We start from the raw sequence: 19,222 nt of genomic DNA, 5'->3' as shown, positions 1-19,222 counted from the left end.
TACACATCGATCCAGAGCATCCCAAACATGCTCAATGGGTGACATGTCTGGTGAGTATACAGACCATAGAAGAACTTTGACATTTTCAGCTTCTAGGAATTGTGTACATATCCTTGTGCCATGGGGCTGTGCATTATCATGCTGAAACATGAAGTGATGGCGGCGGATGAATGGCACGACAATGGGCCTCAGGATCTCGTTAAAGTATCTCTGTGCATTCCAATTGCCATCGATAAAATGCAATTGTGTTTGTTGTACATAGCTTATGCCTGCCCATACCATAACCCCACCGCCACCATGGGGCACTCAGTTCACAATGTTGACATCAGCAAACTGCTCGCCCACACGACGCCATACACGTGGTCTGCAATTGTGAGGCCGGTTGGACGTACTGTGATATTCTCTAAAACAACGTTGGAGGCGGCTAATGCTAGAGAAATTAACATTCAATTCTCTGGCAACAGCTCTGGTGGACATTCCTGCAATCAGCATGCCAATTGCACACTCCCTCAAAATTTTGTTGTGTGACCAAACTGCACATTTTAGAGTGGCTTTTTTATTGTCCCCAGCACTAGGTGCACCTGTGTAATGATCATGCTGTGTAATCAGCTTGTTGATATGTCACACTTGTCAGGTGGATGGATGGTCTTGGCAAAGGAGAAATGCTCACTAACAGGGATGTAAAACAAATTTGAGGAAAACATTTGATAGAAATAAGCTTTTTGTGGTTACGAAACAATTCTGGGATCTTTTATTTCAGCTCATGAAACATGGGACCAACACTTTACATGTTGTGTTCATAATTTTGTTCAGTGTAGAATATGATATTATCTTTGTCCCTCTTGGAGTCGAGGGCGTCCAATACACTCCTGGATAAACTGGCTTAATATACATTGTTCATGTAATGTATGAAAAAGAACAAGCAGTGTTGCATTTTTTATATTCAACTATGCAGCGATAACTACAAAAACTCTTAATATTCATGGGGAAAACATGTTATTATAAAGTTTTTGGGGGGCTGATTCCAATGGTTTTCATGCAAATTTTAAATGTCTTTCATTTTACTATTGACTTCAATCTAACTGACTGATTGCATGGCTTTCAGGGCTGAACGGGGCATTCTAAATACCTGCGTCTCATTAAAATATTCCATTAGAAAGCAGCTCTCCGTGTGATCGTTTCCGAAAGTATTTGCTCATGAACCTGAAAATATTAGCAAGCCAACTAAGAACGCTTGAACCTTTTCAATAATGCATGGGGAGTGCTTTGGGGACTCCAGCAGGGACGATATTGATAGATTTTTATTCATCTATTCCACAGAGCTGTTATGTGTTTACCACCAGGTCCCTCGTAGAGGTGGTGGTTATAAAAGGTGCTCAATTAGCTTTACATCTTCTATTCTCCCAGTCAGAACATTAGCAGGAGAACTAGTGGTTTTAAAAGAGAGAAAGAGAGAAAGGACAGGAGGAGAGAAGGGAAAGGAGAGGAGAGAGAGAAGTGAGAGAGGACAGGTAAAGAGAGGAGAGAGAGGAGAGGTAAAGAGGTGAGAGAGAGGACAGGTAAAGAGAGGAGAGAGAGAGAAGAGAGAGAGGACAGGTAAAGAGAGGAGAGAGAGAAGAGAGAGAGGACAGGAGGAGAGAAGGGAAAGGTAAAGAGAGGAGAGAGAGAGGACAGGTAAAGAGAGGAGAGAGAGAAGAGAGAGAGGACAGGTAAAGAGAGGAGAGAGAGGAGAGGTAAAGAGGAGAGAGAGAGGACAGGTAAAGAGAGGAGAGAGAGAAGAGAGAGAGGACAGGTGAAGAGGAGAGAGAGAGGAGAGAGAGAAGAGAGAGAGGACAGGTAAAGAGAGGAGAGAGAGATGAGAGGTAAAGAGGAGAGAGAGAGGAGAGTAAGAGGACAGGTAGAGAGGAGAGAAGAGAGAGAGAAGAGAGAGAGGACAGGTAAAGAGGAGAGAGGGAGAGGACAGGTAAAGAGGAGAGAGAGAGGAGAGGTAAAGAGAAGAGAGAGAGGAGAGTGAGAGGACATGTAAAGAGAGGAGAGAAGAGAGAGAGAGAAGAGAGAGAGGACAGGTAAAGAGGAGAGAGGGAAAGGACAGGTAAAGAGAGGAGAGAGAGAGAAGAGAGGACAGGTAAAGAGAGGAGCGAGAGAGAAGAGAGGACAGGTAAAGAGGAGAGAGGGAAAGGACAGGTAAAGAGAGGAGAAAGAGAGGAGAGGTAAAGAGAGGAGAGAGAGAGGAGAGGAGAGGTAAAGAGAGGAGGGACAAAGGAGAGAGAGGACAGGGAAACAGAGGAGAGAGGACAGGTAAACAGAGGAGAGAGAGAGAAGAGAGGACAGGTAAAGAGAGGAGAAAGGGAGAGGACAGGTAAAGAGAGGAGAGAGAGAGAAGAGAGGACAAGTAAAGAGGAGAGAGGGAGAGGACAGGTAAAGAGAGGAGAGAGAGAGGAGAGGTAAAGAGAGGAGAGAGAGAGAGGAGAGGTAAAGAGAGGAGAGAGAGAGGAGAGGTAAAGAGAGGAGGGACAGAGAAGAGAGAGGACAGGTAAAGAGAGGAGAGAGGGAGAGGACAGGTAAAGAGAGGAGAGAGAGAGGAGAGGTAAAGAGAGGAGAGAGAGAGGAGAGGTAAAGAGAGGAGAGAGAGAGGAGAGGACAGGTAAAGAGGAGAGAGGGAGAGGACAGGTAAAGAGAGGAGAGAGAGAGGAGAGGTAAAGAGAGGAGAGAGAGAGGAGAGGTAAAGAGAGGAGAGAGAGAGGAGAGGTAAAGAGAGGAGGGACAGAGGAGAGAGAGGACAGGTAAAGAGAGGAGAGAGAGAGAAGAGAGGACAGGTAAAGAGGAGAGAGGGAGAGGACAGGTAAAGAGAGGAGAGAGAGAGGAGAGGTAAAGAGAGGAGAGAGAGAGGAGAGGTAAAGAGAGGAGAGAGAGAGGAGAGGACAGGTAAAGAGGAGAGAGGGAGAGGACAGGTAAAGAGAGGAGAGAGAGAGGAGAGGTAAAGAGAGGAGAGAGAGAGGAGAGGTAAAGAGAGGAGAGAGAGAGGAGAGGTAAAGAGAGGAGGGACAGAGAAGAGAGAGGACAGGGAAACAGAGGAGAGAGGACATGTAAAGATACTTTTTTGTATGGAGGTTTTTGTATGGAGGTCAATGTGAGAGTCCATTCTGTGGACAACTAATCCCATTGTTTGAACGGAGACATAAGTATCTCATTATTATATCAAAATTTTGGTATGTGTTTGTTCACTGCATGCGTGTGAGAAATAGAGAACAGGGAGAATGAGAAGAAAGGAAGAGGGAGAAAGAAGGATGAGCGAGAGAGAGAGAGAGAGAGAGATAACTACCAGCATCCTATTTAATAGTAAAAAAAACTCTTAGTTATTTCTACTCGAGTCCTCAAATAAACGTATTATTATTACATATTCATTATTCTGAAACCCACTCTTTTTGTGCTTAATACATCAATATGTGGTAACACTGCAGCCCACACATTACATTCATTACCATTTATTTCAGCAAGCGGCTAGTATACATAACTTTAATGTGCATATTATCAATTTATGCAGCACCAGCGCCAAACATTAGCCCACAACATACAGTAATATTCTAGTAAGACTGTAACAACGTGCGCTGGGAGTCAGGAAGCAAGTTCAGGGAGTGCATAATTAACAAACAAATGAACAAAACAAGAAACACGAACAACGCACAGACAAGAAACAGAAAAAAGGACACCTGGGGAAGGAACCAAAGGGAGGGACATAAATAGGGCAGGTAATCAAGGAGGTGATGGAGTCCAGGTGAGTCTGATGACTCGCAGGTGCGCGTAACGATGGTGACAGGTGTGCGCCATAACGATGACCTAGAGGCCGGAGAGGGAGCACACGTGACATAAACATTCAAACTGTAGCTATCATTGCCAACTTTAAGTAACTACTGAGACAGTGATACAGAACTTACATCACTGTCTATGTTCCCATGATTTACTATGTCCCATAGTCTTGTGCGAAAGTTAGGCACATTCAACTTCCCATATTCATACTGTCTCCACTGGCATCACCCGGATAAGAATATCTGCATCACACTGCATAAGGCCTACACGTTCTTAGCTGTCTATACACCCGTAGGACCACATCAGGTCTGTATGACATCACTCCTACACTATCATTACCGTCATGTTGACGCACTGCTAGGGCAGTTGAGTAGGCTGTCATAGAATCTGTAGACGTTCTGTATTTGTCTAGAAGAGGTGGAAATCGAATCACATCAGAGTTAACATTACTGTCAGGGCCCATGTCTGACTGAATCTGTGCAGAAGATTAGGTGCTGCTATAGGCACGCCTTGGTTGGTGACAGAAGCACCAGATCATCAGCCAACAGTAGACATTTGACTTCAGATTCTAGTATTGTGAGGCCAGGTGGTGCAGACTGTTCTTGAATAACACCACTAACAGACAGAGAGGATGTAGTATGGGTAGAATCCCCAGGAAGAGACAGGCATGAGGAGGAGACGGGCCACAGAAGGAGATGGGCACCAGGAGGAGACGGGCATGAGGAGGAGACGGCCCCAGGAGGAGACGGGCCCCAGGAGGAGACGAGCACCAGGAGGAGACGGGCCCCACGAGGAGACGGGCACCAGGAGGAGAATGTCTCACTGTTCAAACAGCGCTGTAGGAGATTAGCAGTTAGAGAGAGATAATGCAGTGCCGTGAGAGGGATTGAGAGGGGGGAGTGAGAGAGAGAGAGAGAGAGAGAGAGAGAGAGAGAGAGAGCTTAAGCCCCACTCTACAGATACAGAGCAATCGGAAAGTATTCAGACCCCTTGAATTTTTTTAACATTTTGTTACCTTACAGCCTTATTCAAAAATGTATTAAATAGTTTTTTTCAGACTTATCAATCTATACAAAAACAGGTTATAAAAACTTTCCTCAGTTACTTTGTTTAAACATCTTTGGCAGCGATTACAACCTTGTGTCTTCTTGGGTCACTGCAAGCTTGGCACTCCTGTATCTGGGGAGTTTCTCCTATTTTTCTATGCTGATCCTCTCAAGCTCTGTCAGGTTGGATATCCAGGTCTCTCCATCGGGTTCAAATCCGGGCTCTGGCTGGGCCACTCAAGGACATTCAGACACAAAAACCATTTCATTGTCTTGGCTTTGTGCTTAGTGTCGTTGTCCTGTTGGAAGGTGAATCCGGAATGCTCTGGAGCAGGTTTTCATCAAGGTTCTCTCCGTACTTTGCTCTGTTCATCTTTCCCTTGAGTCTGACTAGTCTCCCAATCCCTGCAACTGAAAAACATCCCCACAGCATGATGCTGCCACCACCATGCTTCACCGTAGGGATGGTGCCAGGATTCCTCCAAATGTGACATTTGGCATTCAGGCCAAAGAGTTTGATCTTGGTTTCATCAGACCAGATAATCTTGTTTCTCATGGTCTTGAGAGTCTTTAGATACCTTTTGGCAAACACCAAGAGGGCTGTCATGTGCCTTTTACTGAGGAATGGCTTCCGTCTGGCCACTCTACCATAAATACCTGATCGTTGGAGTGCTGCAGAGGGGGTTGTCCTTCTGGAAGAACTCTGGAGCTCTGTCAGAGTGAGCATTGGGTTCTTGGACACCTCCCTGACCAAGGTCCTTCTCCCCCGATTGCTCAGTTTGGCCGGGCGGCCAGCTCTAGGAAGAGTCTTGGTGGTTCCAAACTACTTCCATTTAAGAATGATGGAGGCCACTGTGTTCTTGGGGAGCTTCAATGCTGCAGACATTTTTTTGGAACGCTTCCCCAGATCTGTGCCTCGACACAATCCTGTCTCGTAGCTCTACAGACAATTCCTTCGACTTCATGGCTTGGTTTTGCTCTGACATGCACCATCAAATGTGGGACCTTATATAGACAGGTGTGTGCCTTTCCTAAGCATGTCCAATCAATTTAATTTACTACAGGTGGACTACAATCAAGTTGTAGAAATATCTCAAGGATGATCAATGGAAACAGAATACACCGGAGGTCAATTTCGAGCCTCATTGCAAAGGGTCCGAATACTTATGTGAAGAAGGTATTTCTGTTTTTTATTTTTTATACATTTGCCAACATTTCTAAAAACCTGTTTTCGCTTTCCCATTATAGGGTATTGTGTATAAATTGTTGAGGGAATAAAACATTTAAAATGTTTTTAGAATAAGGCTGTTATAAACTTCTTCGGGATAGGGGGCAGTATTCTGAAGTTTGGATGACTAAGGTGCCCAATGTAAACTGCCTGTTACTCAGGTCCAGAAGCTAGGATATGCATATAATTGGTTGTATAGGATAGAAAACTCTAAAGTCTCCAAAACTGTTAAAATGATGTCTGTGAGTATGACAGAACTGATATGGCAGGCGAAAACCCTCGTGTGGATGAGGGCTTGCACTTAGCTATTTATCTCCGGTAGTGAACATACAATTTAAGACAGAGAAAAGTATCATTTATTTACATATCAGGGTACCTGAGGATTGATTAGAAACTCTGTTTCACTTGTTTGGACGAAGTTTATTGGTAACTTTTAGGATTCATTTATATGCATTTTTAATGAGGGAAAACGGTGGATTACTGAATCAAGCGTGCAAAATAAACATACTTTTTTGGGATAAAAAGAAGGACTTTATCGGAAAAAAAACTACCATTTGTTAAATAGCTGGGACGCTTGGGATTGCAAACAGAGGAAGATCTTCAAAGCTAAGTGATTTATTTTATCGCTATTCCTGACTTTCGTGATGCTGCTGCTTGTTTGGAAAATGTTTGTAATACTTTTGTATGCGGAGCGCTGTCCTCAGATAATCGCATGGTATGCTTTCATCGTAAAGCCTTTTTGAAATCTGACAAAGCGGCGTGATTAACAAGAAGTTAAGCTTTTAAACGATGTAAGACACTTGTATTTTCATGAATATTTAATATTACAAATGTTGTATTATGAATTTCGCGCTCTGCAATTTCACCGGATGTTGGCGAGGTGGGATGCTAGCGTACCACTGATCCGCAAGAAGACTGTATGTAGCAAAATGTGGAAAAGGTCAAGGGGTCTGTAAACTTTCCAAATGCACTGTATATCAATGAATTGGCATGGGCACTAGAACAGTCTGCACCACCCGGCCTCAACCCTACTAGAATCTGAAGTCAAATGTCTACTGTTTGCTGATGATCTTGTGCTTCTGTCACCAACCAAGGAGGGCCTACAGCAGCACCTAATCTTCTGCACAGATTCAGTCAGACATGAGCCCTGACAGTAAATCCAAGTAAGACAAAAATAATGGTGTTCCAAAAAAGTTCCAGTTTCCAGGACCACAAATACAAATTCCATCTAGACACTGTTGCACACAAAAAAGTAGACACACCTCGGCCTAAACATTAGTGCCTCAGGTAACTTCCACAAAGCTGTGAACGATCTGAGAGAAAAGGCAAGGGCTTTCTATGCCATCAAAAGGAACAGAACATTTTATATACCAATTAGGATCTGGCTAAAAATACTTGAATCAGTTATAGAACCCATTGCCCTTTATGGTTGTGATGTCTGGGGTCCGCTCACCAAGCAAGGATTCATAAAATGGGACAAACACCAAATTGAGACTCTGCATGCATAATTCTGCAAAAATATCCTCTTTGTACAACACAAAACACCAAATAATGCATGCAGAGCAGAGTTACCGGTTATAGATACCAGGTTATATAGAGCCGTTGAATGGGGGACTCTTCTCCAGGTTCATATCTCTGTAGGTTAAGGAAAGCTTTGACTATGTACAGACTCAGTGAGCATAGCCTTGCTATTGAGAAAGGCCGACGTAGGCAGACCTGGCTCTCAAGAAAAATCAGGCTATGTGCTCACTGCCTACAAAATGAGGTGGAAACTGAGCTGCTCTTCCTAACCTCCTGCCAAATATATTACCATATTAGAGACACAGACTTCCCTCAGATTACACAGATCCACAAAGAATTTGAAAACAACCCATATTTATGTTTATTTATGTTTCCTTTTGTACTTTAACAATTTGCATATCGTTACAACACTATATAGACATAATATGACATTTAAAATGACAAATTAGAGAGAGAGAAATAGAGAGAGGTAAGAGATGGTGTATGAGATTCACTTATACCTGATGATAACGGGACAGTAAGTCCACTAATAACAGATATCTCTGCAAGGACAATACTGCAAACGTCAAATTACACAATATCGACATGCAGAGAACAGCTATAGCCAATAGATTGAGGAACCCAGATCTTTCTCTCCCACCTAAATTACAGCCATTTAATTCCCCAGCTGAAGGTGACGTAAGTTAAATGTGATCGTGGCATTTACATTAGGGTGATAGTGACACAGCTTAGCAAACACAGAGAGAGTTAACCCTGCTAATCTCTTCTTCATTGGTGAAAGGACACCTTAATTGCCTGTTGGGCTGCCATGGATTGAAATCAATTATCTGAGTGAGGATACAAAGGTAAGAAGGGATGAAAGGATGAAGAAAAGAGAGGGAGGGTGCATTGGAAGTGTAACAGCCCCATCTTGTATGTAGCAGGAATAGACAGGGGGGGCTAATAGAGGCTAGGTATCTCTCTACTAGATGGGGATGGGGCTAATAGAGACTATGTATCTCTCTACTAGATGGGGGTGGGGCTAATAGAGGCTAGGTATCTCTCTACTAGACGGGTGTTGGGCTAATAGAGACTAGGAATGTCTCTACTAGACCGGGGTGGGGCTAATAGAGACTAGGTATCCCTCTACTAGGCGGGGGTGGGGCTAATAGAGCCTGAATATCTCTCTACTAGACAGGGGGCGGGTAATAGAGGCTGAGTATCTCTCTACTAGACGGGGGGGCTAATAGAGGCTGAGTATCTCTCTACTAGACGGGGGGGGCTAATAGAGGCTGAGTATCTCTCTACTAGACGGGGGGGCTAATAGAGGCTGAGTGTCTCTCTACTAGACGGGGGGGCTAATAGAGGCTGAGTATCTCTCTACTAGACGGGGGGGGCTAATAGAGGCTGAGTATCTCTCTACTAGACGGGGGGGCTAATAGAGGCTGAGTATCTCTCTACTAGACGGGGGGGCTAATAGAGAATGAGTATCTCTCTACTAGACGGGGGGGGCTAATAGAGGCTGAGTGTCTCTCTACTAGACGGGGGGGCTAATAGAGGCTGAGTATCTCTCTACTAGACGGGGGGCTAATAGAGGCTGAGTATCTCTCTACTAGACGGGGGGGGCTAATAGAGGCTGAGTATCTCTCTACTAGACGGGGGGGCTAATAGAGGCTGAATATCTCTCTACTAGACGGGGGGGCTAATAGAGGCTGGATATCTCTCTACTAGACGGAGGGGCTAATAGAGGCTGAGTATCTCTCTACTAGACGGGGGGGAAAATAGAGGCTGAGTATCTCTCTACTAGACGGGGGGGGCAAATAGAGGCTGAGTGTCTCTCTACTAGACGGGGGGGCTAATAGAGCCTGGATATCTCTCTACTAGACGGGGGGGCTAAAAGAGAGTGAGTATCTCTCTACTAGACGGGGGGGCTAATAGAGGCTGGGTATCTCTCTACTAGACGGGGGTGGGGCTAATAGAGGCTGAGTATCTCTTTACTAGACGGGGGGGCTAATAGAGGCTGAGTATCTCTCTACTAGACGGGGGGGCTAATAGAGCCTGGATATCTCTCTACTAGACGGGGGGGCTAATAGAGGCTGAGTATCTCTCTACTAGACGGGGGGGCAAATAGAGGCTGAGTGTCTCTCTACTAGACGGGGGGGGCTAATAGAGGCTGAGTATCTCTCTACTAGACGGGGGGACAAATAGAGGCTGAGTATCTCTCTACTAGACGGGGGGGCTAATAGAGGCTGAGTGTCTCTCTACTAGACGGGGGGGGCTAATAGAGGCTGAATATCTCTCTACTAGACGGGGGTGGGGCTAATAGAGCCTGAGTATCTCTCTACTAGACGGGGGGGCTAATAGAGACTGAGTGTCTCTCTACTAGACGGGGGGGCTAATAGAGGCTGAGTGTCTCTCTACTAGACGGGGGGGCTAATAGAGGCTAAGTATCTCTCTACTAGACGGGGGGGCTAATAGAGGCTGAGTATCTCTCTACTAGACGGGGGGAGGCTAATAGAGGCTGAGTATCTCTCTACTAGACGGGGGGGCTAATAGAGGCTGGGTATCTCTCTACTAGACGGGGGTGGGGCTAATAGAGGCTGAGTATCTCTTTACTAGACGGGGGGGCTAATAGAGGCTGAGTATCTCTCTACTAGACGGGGGGGCTAATAGAGCCTGGATATCTCTCTACTAGACGGGGGGGCTAACAGAGGCTGAGTATCTCTCTACTAGACGGGGGGGCAAATAGAGGCTGAGTGTCTCTCTACTAGACGGGGGGCTAATAGAGGCTGAGTATCTCTCTACTAGACGGGGGGACAAATGGAGGCTGAGTATCTCTCTACTAGACGGGGGGGCTAATAGAGGCTGAGTGTCTCTCTACTAGACGGGGGGGGCAAATAGAGGCTGAGTATCTCTCTACTAGACGGGGGGCTAATAGAGGCTGAATATCTCTCTACTAGACGGGGGTGGGGCTAATAGAGGCTGAGTATCTCTCTACTAGACGGGGGGGCTAATAGAGACTGAGTGTCTCTCTACTAGACGGGGGGGCTAATAGAGGCTGAGTGTCTCTCTACTAGACGGGGGGGCTAATAGAGGCTGGATATCTCTCTACTAGACGGGGGGGCTAATAGAGGCTGGGTATCTCTCTACTAGACAGGGGGGCTAATAGAGGCTGGATATCTCTCTACTAGACGGGGGGGCTAATAGAGGCTGGGTATCTCTCTACTAGACGGGGGGGCTAATAGAGGCTGGATATCTCTCTACTAGACGGGGGGGCTAATAGAGGCTGGGTATCTCTCTACTAGACAGGGGGGCTAATAGAGGCTGGATATCTCTCTACTAGACGGGGGGGCTAATAGAGGCTGGGTATCTCTCTACTAGACGGGGGGGCTAATAGAGGCTGGATATCTCTCTACTAGACAGGGGGGAGGGGGCTAATAGAGGCTACCTCCTACCTTTCCTCTCAATTACACACACATCCAAAAGTATATTTACAGTACCAGCCAAAAGTTTGGACACACCAATTCATTCAAGGGTCTTTCTTTATTTTTACTATTTTCTACATTGTAGAATAATAGTGAAGACATCAAAACTATGAAATAACAGATATGGAATCATGTTGTAACCAAAAAAGTTTTAAACAATTCAAAATATATTTAAGATTTGAGATTATGCATTTCAATTAACAGGTGTGCCTTGTTAAAAATGTATTTGTGGAATTTCTTTCCTTAATGCGTTTGAGACAATCAGTTGTGTTGTGACAAGGTACGGGGGTATACAGAAGATAGCCCTATTTGGTAAAATACCAAGTCCATATTATGTCAAGAACATGCCAATTAAACAAAGAGAAACAACAGTCCATCATTACTTTAAGACATGAAGGTCAGTAAATGCGGAACATTTCAAGAACTTTGAAAGTTTCTTTAAGTGCAGTTGCAAAAACCATCAAGCGCTATGATGAAACTGGCTCTTATGAGGACCGCCACAGGAAAGGAAGACCCAGAGTTACCTCTGCTGAACAGAATTAAGTTCATTACAGTTACCAGCCTCAGAAATTGCAGCCCAAATAAACGCTTCAGAGTTCAAGTAACAGACACATCTCAACATCAACTGTTCAGAGGAGACTGCGTGAAGAGACAGTAGTGATGCAGCTCATTTGGAACTCCAGAAAGACAAGAGATAGTAGTGATGCAGCTCATTTGGAACTCCAGAAAGACAGTAGTGATGCAGGTCATTTGGAACTCCAGAAAGACAAGAGACAGTAGTGATGCAGCTCATTTGGAACTCCAGAAAGACAAGAGACAGTAGTGATGCAGCTCATTTGGAACTCCAGAAAGACAGTAGTGATGCAGCTCATTTGGAACTCCAGAAAGACAAGAGATAGTAGTGATGCAGCTCATTTGGAACTCCAGAAGGACAGTAGTGATGCAGCTCATTTGGAACTCCAGAAAGACAAGAGATAGTAGTGATGCAGCTCATTTGGAACTCCAGAAAGACAAGAGATAGTAGTGATGCAGCTCATTTGGAACTCCAGAAAGACAAGAGATAGTAGTGATGCAGGTCATTTGGAACTCCAGAAAGACAAGATACAGTAGTGATGCAGCTCATTTGGAACTCCAGAAAGACAAGAGATAGTAGTGATGCAGCTCATTTGGAACTCCAGAAAGACAAGAAATAGTAGTGATGCAGCTCATTTGGAACTCCAGAAAGACAAGAGATAGTAGCGATGCAGGTCATTTGGAACTCCAGAAAGACAAGAGACAGTAGTGATGCAGCTCATTTGGAACTCCAGAAAGACAAGAGACAGTAGTGATGCAGCTCATTTGGAACTTCAGAAAGACAAGAGATAGTAGTGATGCAGCTCATTTGGAACTCCAGAAAGACAAGAGACAGTAGTGATGCAGCTCATTTGGAACTCCAGAAAGACAGTAGTGATGCAGCTCATTTGGAACTCCAGAAAGACAAGAGATAGTAGTGATGCAGCTCATTTGGAACTCCAGAAAGACAAGAGACAGTAGTGATGCAGCTCATTTGGAACTCCAGAAAGACAAGAGACAGTAGTGATGCAGCTCATTTGGAACTCCAGAAAGACAAGAGATAGTAGTGATGCAGCTCATTTGGAACTCCAGAAAGACAAGAGACAGTAGTGATGCAGCTCATTTGGAACTCCAGAAAGACAGTAGTGATGCAGCTCATTTGGAACTCCAGAAAGACAGTAGTGATGCAGCTCATTTGGAACTCCAGAAAGACAAGAGATAGTAGTGATGCAGCTCATTTGGAACTCCAGAAAGACAAGAGATAGTAGTGATGCAGCTCATTTGGAACTCCAGAAAGACAAGAGACAGTAGTGATGCAGCTCATTTGGAACTCCAGAAAGACAAGAGATAGTAGTGATGCAGCTCATTTGGAACTCCAGAAAGACAAGAAATAGTAGTGATGCAGCTCATTTGGAACTCCAGAAAGACAAGAGATAGTAGTGATGCAGGTCATTTGGAACTCCAGAAAGACAAGAGACAGTAGTGATGCAGCTCATTTGGAACTCCAGAAAGACAAGAGACAGTAGTGATGCAGCTCATTTGGAACTCCAGAAAGACAAGAGATAGTAGTGATGCAGCTCATTTGGAACTCCAGAAAGACAAGAGACAGTAGTGATGCAGCTCATTTGGAACTCCAGAAAGACAGTAGTGATGCAGCTCATTTGGAACTCCAGAAAGACAAGAGATAGTAGTGATGCAGCTCATTTGGAACTCCAGAAAGACAAGAGACAGTAGTGATGCAGGTCATTTGGAACTCCAGAAAGACAAGAGACAGTAGTGATGCAGCTCATTTGGAACTCCAGAAAGACAAGAGATAGTAGTGATGCAGCTCATTTGGAACTCCAGAAAGACAAGAGACAGTAGTGATGCAGCTCATTTGGAACTCCAGAAAGACAGTAGTGATGCAGCTCATTTGGAACTCCAGAAAGACAGTAGTGATGCAGCTCATTTGGAACTCCAGAAAGACAAGAGATAGTAGTGATGCAGCTCATTTGGAACTCCAGAAAGACAAGAGATAGTAGTGATGCAGCTCATTTGGAACTCCAGAAAGACAAGAGACAGTAGTGATGCAGCTCATTTGGAACTCCAGAAAGACAAGAGATAGTAGTGATGCAGCTCATTTGGAACTCCAGAAAGACAGTAGTGATGCAGCTCATTTGGAACTCCAGAAAAACAAGAGATAGTAGTGATGCAGCTCATTTGGAACTCCAGAAAGACAGTAGTGATGCAGCTCATTTGGAACTCCAGAAAGACAAGAGACAGTAGTGATGCAGCTCATTTGGAACTCCAGAAAGACAGTAGTGATGCAGCTCATTTGGAACTCCAGAAAGACAGTAGTGATGCAGCTCATTTGGAACTCCAGAAAGACAGTAGTGATGCAGCTCATTTGGAACTCCAGAAAAACAAGAGATAGTAGTGATGCAGCTCATTTGGAACTCCAGAAAGACAAGAGATAGTAGTGATGCAGCTCATTTGGAACTCCAGAAAGACAAGAGACAGTAGTGATGCAGCTCATTTGGAACTCCAGAAAGACAAGAGACAGTAGTGATGCAGCTCATTTGGAACTCCAGAAAGACAAGAGACAGTAGTGATGCAGCTCATTTGGAACTCCAGAAAGACAAAAGACAGTAGTGATGCAGCTCATTTGGAACTCCAGAAAGACAAGAGACAGTAGTGATGCAGCTCATTTGGAACTCCAGAAAGACAAGAGACAGTAGTGATGCAGCTCATTTGGAACTCCAGAAAGACAAGAGACAGTAGTGATGCAGCTCATTTGGAAAAGTTAGAAGAGAGGCGACAGCGACGCCGACTTGGGATCTTTGATTCCAGCCCTCTTGGCATGTCTCACCCTTTCAGTAGTATAGAGAGGCTCAGACGTATCCGTGGGCTATCCAGTCGCAGTGTGGGATCTGGCTCCGACCCACGAGGGGATGAGGACGTATGAAAGATGTTAGGTTACTGTGCACTGAGTGAGTCGCTCTCCTCTCTTTTTATCTCTCTCTCTCTCCTCCTACTGTATATTCTCAGTCAGCGCCATTCCTCCCCTCTCTCAACATCTCTTCTCCTCCATACCCTCCTCTCTTTTTCCTCTCTCTCCTTCCCACCACCCTAGAGCTCCTCAGTCACTCAGGGCATGATTTTGGGAGCCGCCTCCCTTCCTTCTCTCCCCTCCCTCCAAACACCTCCCTATCACTGCGGCAATGTAATCTCCTCCCAGACCCAACTTCTCTCTTCAACTCCCTGCCCTTATTTATCTTTCTCCTCGACCCTCTCTTTCCCTGTCTCCTCTCCCTCACTGTCTCTTGTTCCCTCTACTCACACTCCCCCTTCCCTATCGCCTCCTCTATGTTTGCCCCCCTCCCCTTTCATTCCTCTCCCTCACTCTGTCTCGTTAAAATAACACAGGCAGTAAGGGCTTGACCTGATTGACTTTTATTGCATTTTAATACCCTGGTTTCTGTCTGTCTGTCTGCCTCTTTCTCTCCTGCAGAGCCATCTCCTGTGCTGAGTTGTTGTGTATTAGCATGTCATCATTAATTCATGGTAAGCTTTAAACACTCAGAGATCTGAGAGACAAAGAGACAGGTTGTACACACTCAGAGCTCTGAGAGACAGACAGACAGGCTCTAAATATTCAGAGCTCTGAGAGAGAGAGTGAGAGAGAGACCTGCTCTACACATTCAGAGCTCTGAGAGAGAGACAGACATGTTCTACACATTCAGAGCTCTGGGAGAGAGACAGACATGTTCTACACATTCAGAGCTCTGAGAGAGAGAGTGAGAGAGAGACCTGCTCTACACATTCAGAGCTCTGAGAGAGAGAGTGAGAGAGAGACAGACATGTTCTACACATTCAGAGCTCTGAGAGAGAGAGTGAGAGAGAGACCGGCTCTAAACATTCAGAGCTCTGGGAGAGAGACAGACATGTCCTAAACATTCAGAGCTCTGAGAGAGAGAGAGTGAGAGAGAGACAGACATGTCCTAAACAGTCAGAGCTCTGAGAGAGAGAGTGAGAGAGAGACAGACATGTCCTAAACATTCAGAGCTCTGAGAGAGAGAGTGAGAGAGAGACAGACATGCCCTAAACATTCAGAGCCATAAGAGAGAAAAACAGACAGGCTCTAAACACACAAACCTATTGGAGGAGAGTAGGAAGATGAAGGGTTTGATGAAGATGAGTGATGGTGATGCCGTTTTGTCAATCTCCATTGTCAATCATCCGCCATGACACCCATTGCAAAAACCATTAGCTCAGTCCGTAATGTTTGTGTAGTATGATCTAAAATAAAGATGCGCGACAACGAGGTTCTAGCTCCAGCCTGTTTATTAACCTAACCCTCGCATGTCCTACATAGGTACGGATACCCCCAAGGGACATCCTACTACATCTTCCCCTCTCCCATGAACAAGAACTCAACATGCATAACCACTGAAGCATAACTGAAATGCAATTTGGAAACCAGTATTATTCTCTAACATGCTAATTCCCATCCTGAAACCGTATGAAAGCATTCAATCACACAGTATAAACATTAACTTAGGTACAGTCTCTTTTTGCTGGGTATGTTCCTCAGCAGTATGTTTTCTCTTCATGTAACATAGTCTTCCAGCTGCTCTGGTGGCTTCACATCCCTTTTTGGGCGCGCTTGTGGCTCTGTGAGCATTCTCTCTCCTTCACCCTCTTTTTGTGCATTTTCTGTGGCCTCGGTCTGTGTGGCAGGTAGATCTGGAAGAACTCTGAGGTGTGTTTTGTTCCTTCGTACCTCTTCTGAGCCTGTGTCCACCACATAGGAGCTTGGGGCATCTGCTTTCCTCAGCACTATTGCTGGTGTCTTTGAGTTTGTAATCCACACACGTTGACCTTTGGTCAGCTCTGGCCTCTCCTTAGCAAGGTGTCTCCGATTAAAGTCTCCAGTTTGCGTTTGTTTCAGACGTTTGTCCCTCTCAGCGAAGGCCTTTCTGTTAGGCCATCGGAGTTTAAGCTGAGCCGGCGAGACAGGCAATGGGGAACGCAGCCTCCTGCCCATCAGGAGCTCGGCAGGCGACGGCCCATGATGCAGTGGTGTAACTCTGTAAGCTAACAGAGCCCTGTATGGATCCTTGTTCTTTTTCAGCAATCCCTTGACTGCTCTCTCTGCCTCACCATTACTCTGTGCATGGTAGGGGCTACTGGTCACATGTATGAAGTCATATTCTGCGGCAAAAGCAGAAAAGGAGCTTGCAGAGAACTGTGGAGCGTTATCTGTGACCAGGACCTCAGCGACCCCTTGCCTGGAATTTTTTTTACTTTAATCCATTGATAACACTAGCTGCTGTGGTTATGGGTGTCTTTGCAATTTCAATGTATCTTGAGTAGTAATCTACAACTAGCAGATAAGGGTCATTTTTCCAATAGAACATATCCGCCCCTACCTTTTGCCATGGCCGTTTTGGCAGCTCCGTTGCCATCATTGGCTCCGGATGACAAGGTTGACATTTTGTACAGACCTCACACTGGGCCACTAGCTTGGCAATCTGAGTACTCAGACCAAGCCACCACACTGACTGTTGAGCCCTCAGTCTGCATTTGGTTATCCCCATGTGTCCATCATGCACTCTGTCTAGTTATTCTGGTTGTGGAGTCTCTGGGATAACTATCCGTTGTCCTTTCATGAGAAGGTCTCCATTACAGTGGAAGTCACTTTGGTGCACCCAATAGGGCTTCAGCAGCTGAGGCAGTTCCTCTTGCCCTTTTTGCACTGCTGCACTATCTGTTGGCAGATGGGGTCTCGTTGTTGCTCCTCTGCAATCTGCTGCAGTTTGGTCTGAGATGCAGGTAGACTGTCCCTTATTGCATTAATGGACACCTGTACCTCACCCTCTAGACATTGCTCCTCCTCTGATAATGGACGTTTAATTGAGAGTGCATCTGCTGTGATCAGTGCCTTCCCTGGCACATACACCATCTTGTAGGTGAACCTCAGTAATCTGAGGCGGAAGCGCAGAACTCTGGGAGGCAAGTCATCCAGTGCTTTTGTCCCTAACAGAGCCAACAGTGGTTTGTGGTCAGTCTCTGCTGTAAACTGCAGGCCAATAAGGTATTTGCTGAGCCTTTCACATGCCCATGTGATAGCCAACGCCTCCTTCTCCACTTGAGCATATCTTTGCTCTGTGTCGGATAAGCTTCGGGAGATGTATGCTATTGGACGCCACTCCATGTTGTCCTGCATCTGTGTGAGGACCGCCCCTAGCCCAAAGGATGATGCATCTGCTGATACTTTTGTCTTAGCGTGGGGACGGTACTGGGCCAGCACTCTGTGAGGCCAGATCTCCTTTGATTTTGTCAAACGCTACCTGTTGCATGTGACCCCATGACCAGTCATTCTCTTTGGCTAGTAAGTCTCTCAGAGGTTTGGTTGTATCTGAGAACTGTGGGAGGAACTTACCCACATATGTGGCCATGCCTAAGAAGGTCCTGACTTCAGCCACATTCTGGGGTCTGGGCATATCTGTGATGGTGCTGATCTTCTCTGGGTCCGGCACTGATTTTGTGTCCCAAGAACAAGACCTCTGATTGTGCAAAAGTGCATTTTTCATTGAGTGTCAGGCCAGTCTCCTGGAGTCGGGTCAGAACTGCTGTGAGCCTTACATCATGTTCTGCTCTGTCCCTTCCGCACACGAGCACATCGTCCGCGTGGACTATGATGCCACTCAGCCCATCCAACAGCTGGGACATGGGTCTTTGGAAATGCTCAGGACCGGAAGCGATTCCAAATGGCAAAACATTAAAACAGTAACGGCCAAACGGTGTTATAAACGTTGTGAGTGCCCTACTCTCTGATGACAGCGGTACTGTATCTGCCAGAAACCTGAGCGGGCATCCAGCTTTGTGAAGACTTGTGAGCCATCCAACTGAGCCAGAGACTGCTCCACTGATGGTAAGATGTGTCTCTCTCTGCAGAGTGCTTCATTCAATTTAGTCATGTCCACACAGATCCTTATTTCCCCATTGGCTTTTGGGACCACCACCATCCCTGCACACCAGTCTGTGGGACTCTCTATTTTAGACACCGCTCCAATTTCTTCCATCCTCCCCAACTCTTCCTTTACTCTGGCCAATAAAGGGATAGGCACACGGCGGGGGGTGGTAAGGGCATAGGGGATAGCATCTTCTTTCAGGCAGATTTTGTAGTCACCTTCTATCCTTCCTAGACCAGAAAACACTTTTGGGAATTTATTTTTGAAAACCTCACCTGGGTCCTCCAGTTCACTCACTCTCTCAATGAGTTGCAATGCTTCAATTGCTGGCAGCGCCAGCAACGGTCTGGCTAGAGAGTCAATGACGAAGACAGGCTGGATGGCACTTTTGTCTTTACTCTCCAGTTTAATCACCAAGTGCCCTACCACTGGTAAAATGTTATTACTGGGCCCATACAGTTTCTTGTTTGTAGAGAGCAAAGGGCCATCTCTGCTATAGCTATACTGTACAGCCTAGTTGGGATAGCTGTCACTGCTGCCCCAGTGTCTAGTTTAAATGACACAACCTCCCCATTGAGTTTAATGTCTGAATGCCAGCCAGTATTGTTTCCCTTTACTTCTCCCAGAAAGATGCTGTCCTGCTGTACC

At 45.6% G+C, this 19,222-nt stretch overlaps 1 protein-coding gene across 1 annotated transcript; it reads right to left on the bottom strand.

The window, feature by feature from the left end:
• Window positions 1-1,283: 1,283 nt before the first annotated feature.
• LOC149976543 (uncharacterized) lies at window positions 1,284-14,954 on the bottom strand. The gene is made up of 2 exons (XM_090201635.1): window positions 14,467-14,954; window positions 1,284-4,643 (listed from the first exon to the last, which is right to left on the bottom strand). Exon 2 carries the CDS (start codon window positions 3,084-3,086, stop codon window positions 1,437-1,439), a length of 1,650 nt encoding a protein of 549 aa, XP_090057761.1. The 5' UTR covers window positions 3,087-4,643; window positions 14,467-14,954; the 3' UTR covers window positions 1,284-1,436.
• Window positions 14,955-19,222: the final 4,268 nt, after the last annotated feature.

Source organism: Oncorhynchus mykiss, chromosome 16, assembly GCF_057628025.1.
Source record: "Oncorhynchus mykiss isolate SJ-2025 chromosome 16, ASM5762802v1, whole genome shotgun sequence".
Taxonomy (NCBI): Eukaryota; Metazoa; Chordata; class Actinopteri; order Salmoniformes; family Salmonidae; genus Oncorhynchus; species Oncorhynchus mykiss.
The sequence above is the reverse complement of the archived record's forward strand: the minus strand, read 5'-3'. Positions and strand labels throughout refer to the sequence as shown.

Bases quoted from the DNA above. Each gene is read 5' to 3' on its own strand.
- LOC149976543 (XM_090201635.1), bottom strand. From the start codon at position 3,086: ATGTCCTCTCTCCTCTGTTTCCCTGTCCTCTCTCTTCTCTGTCCCTCC.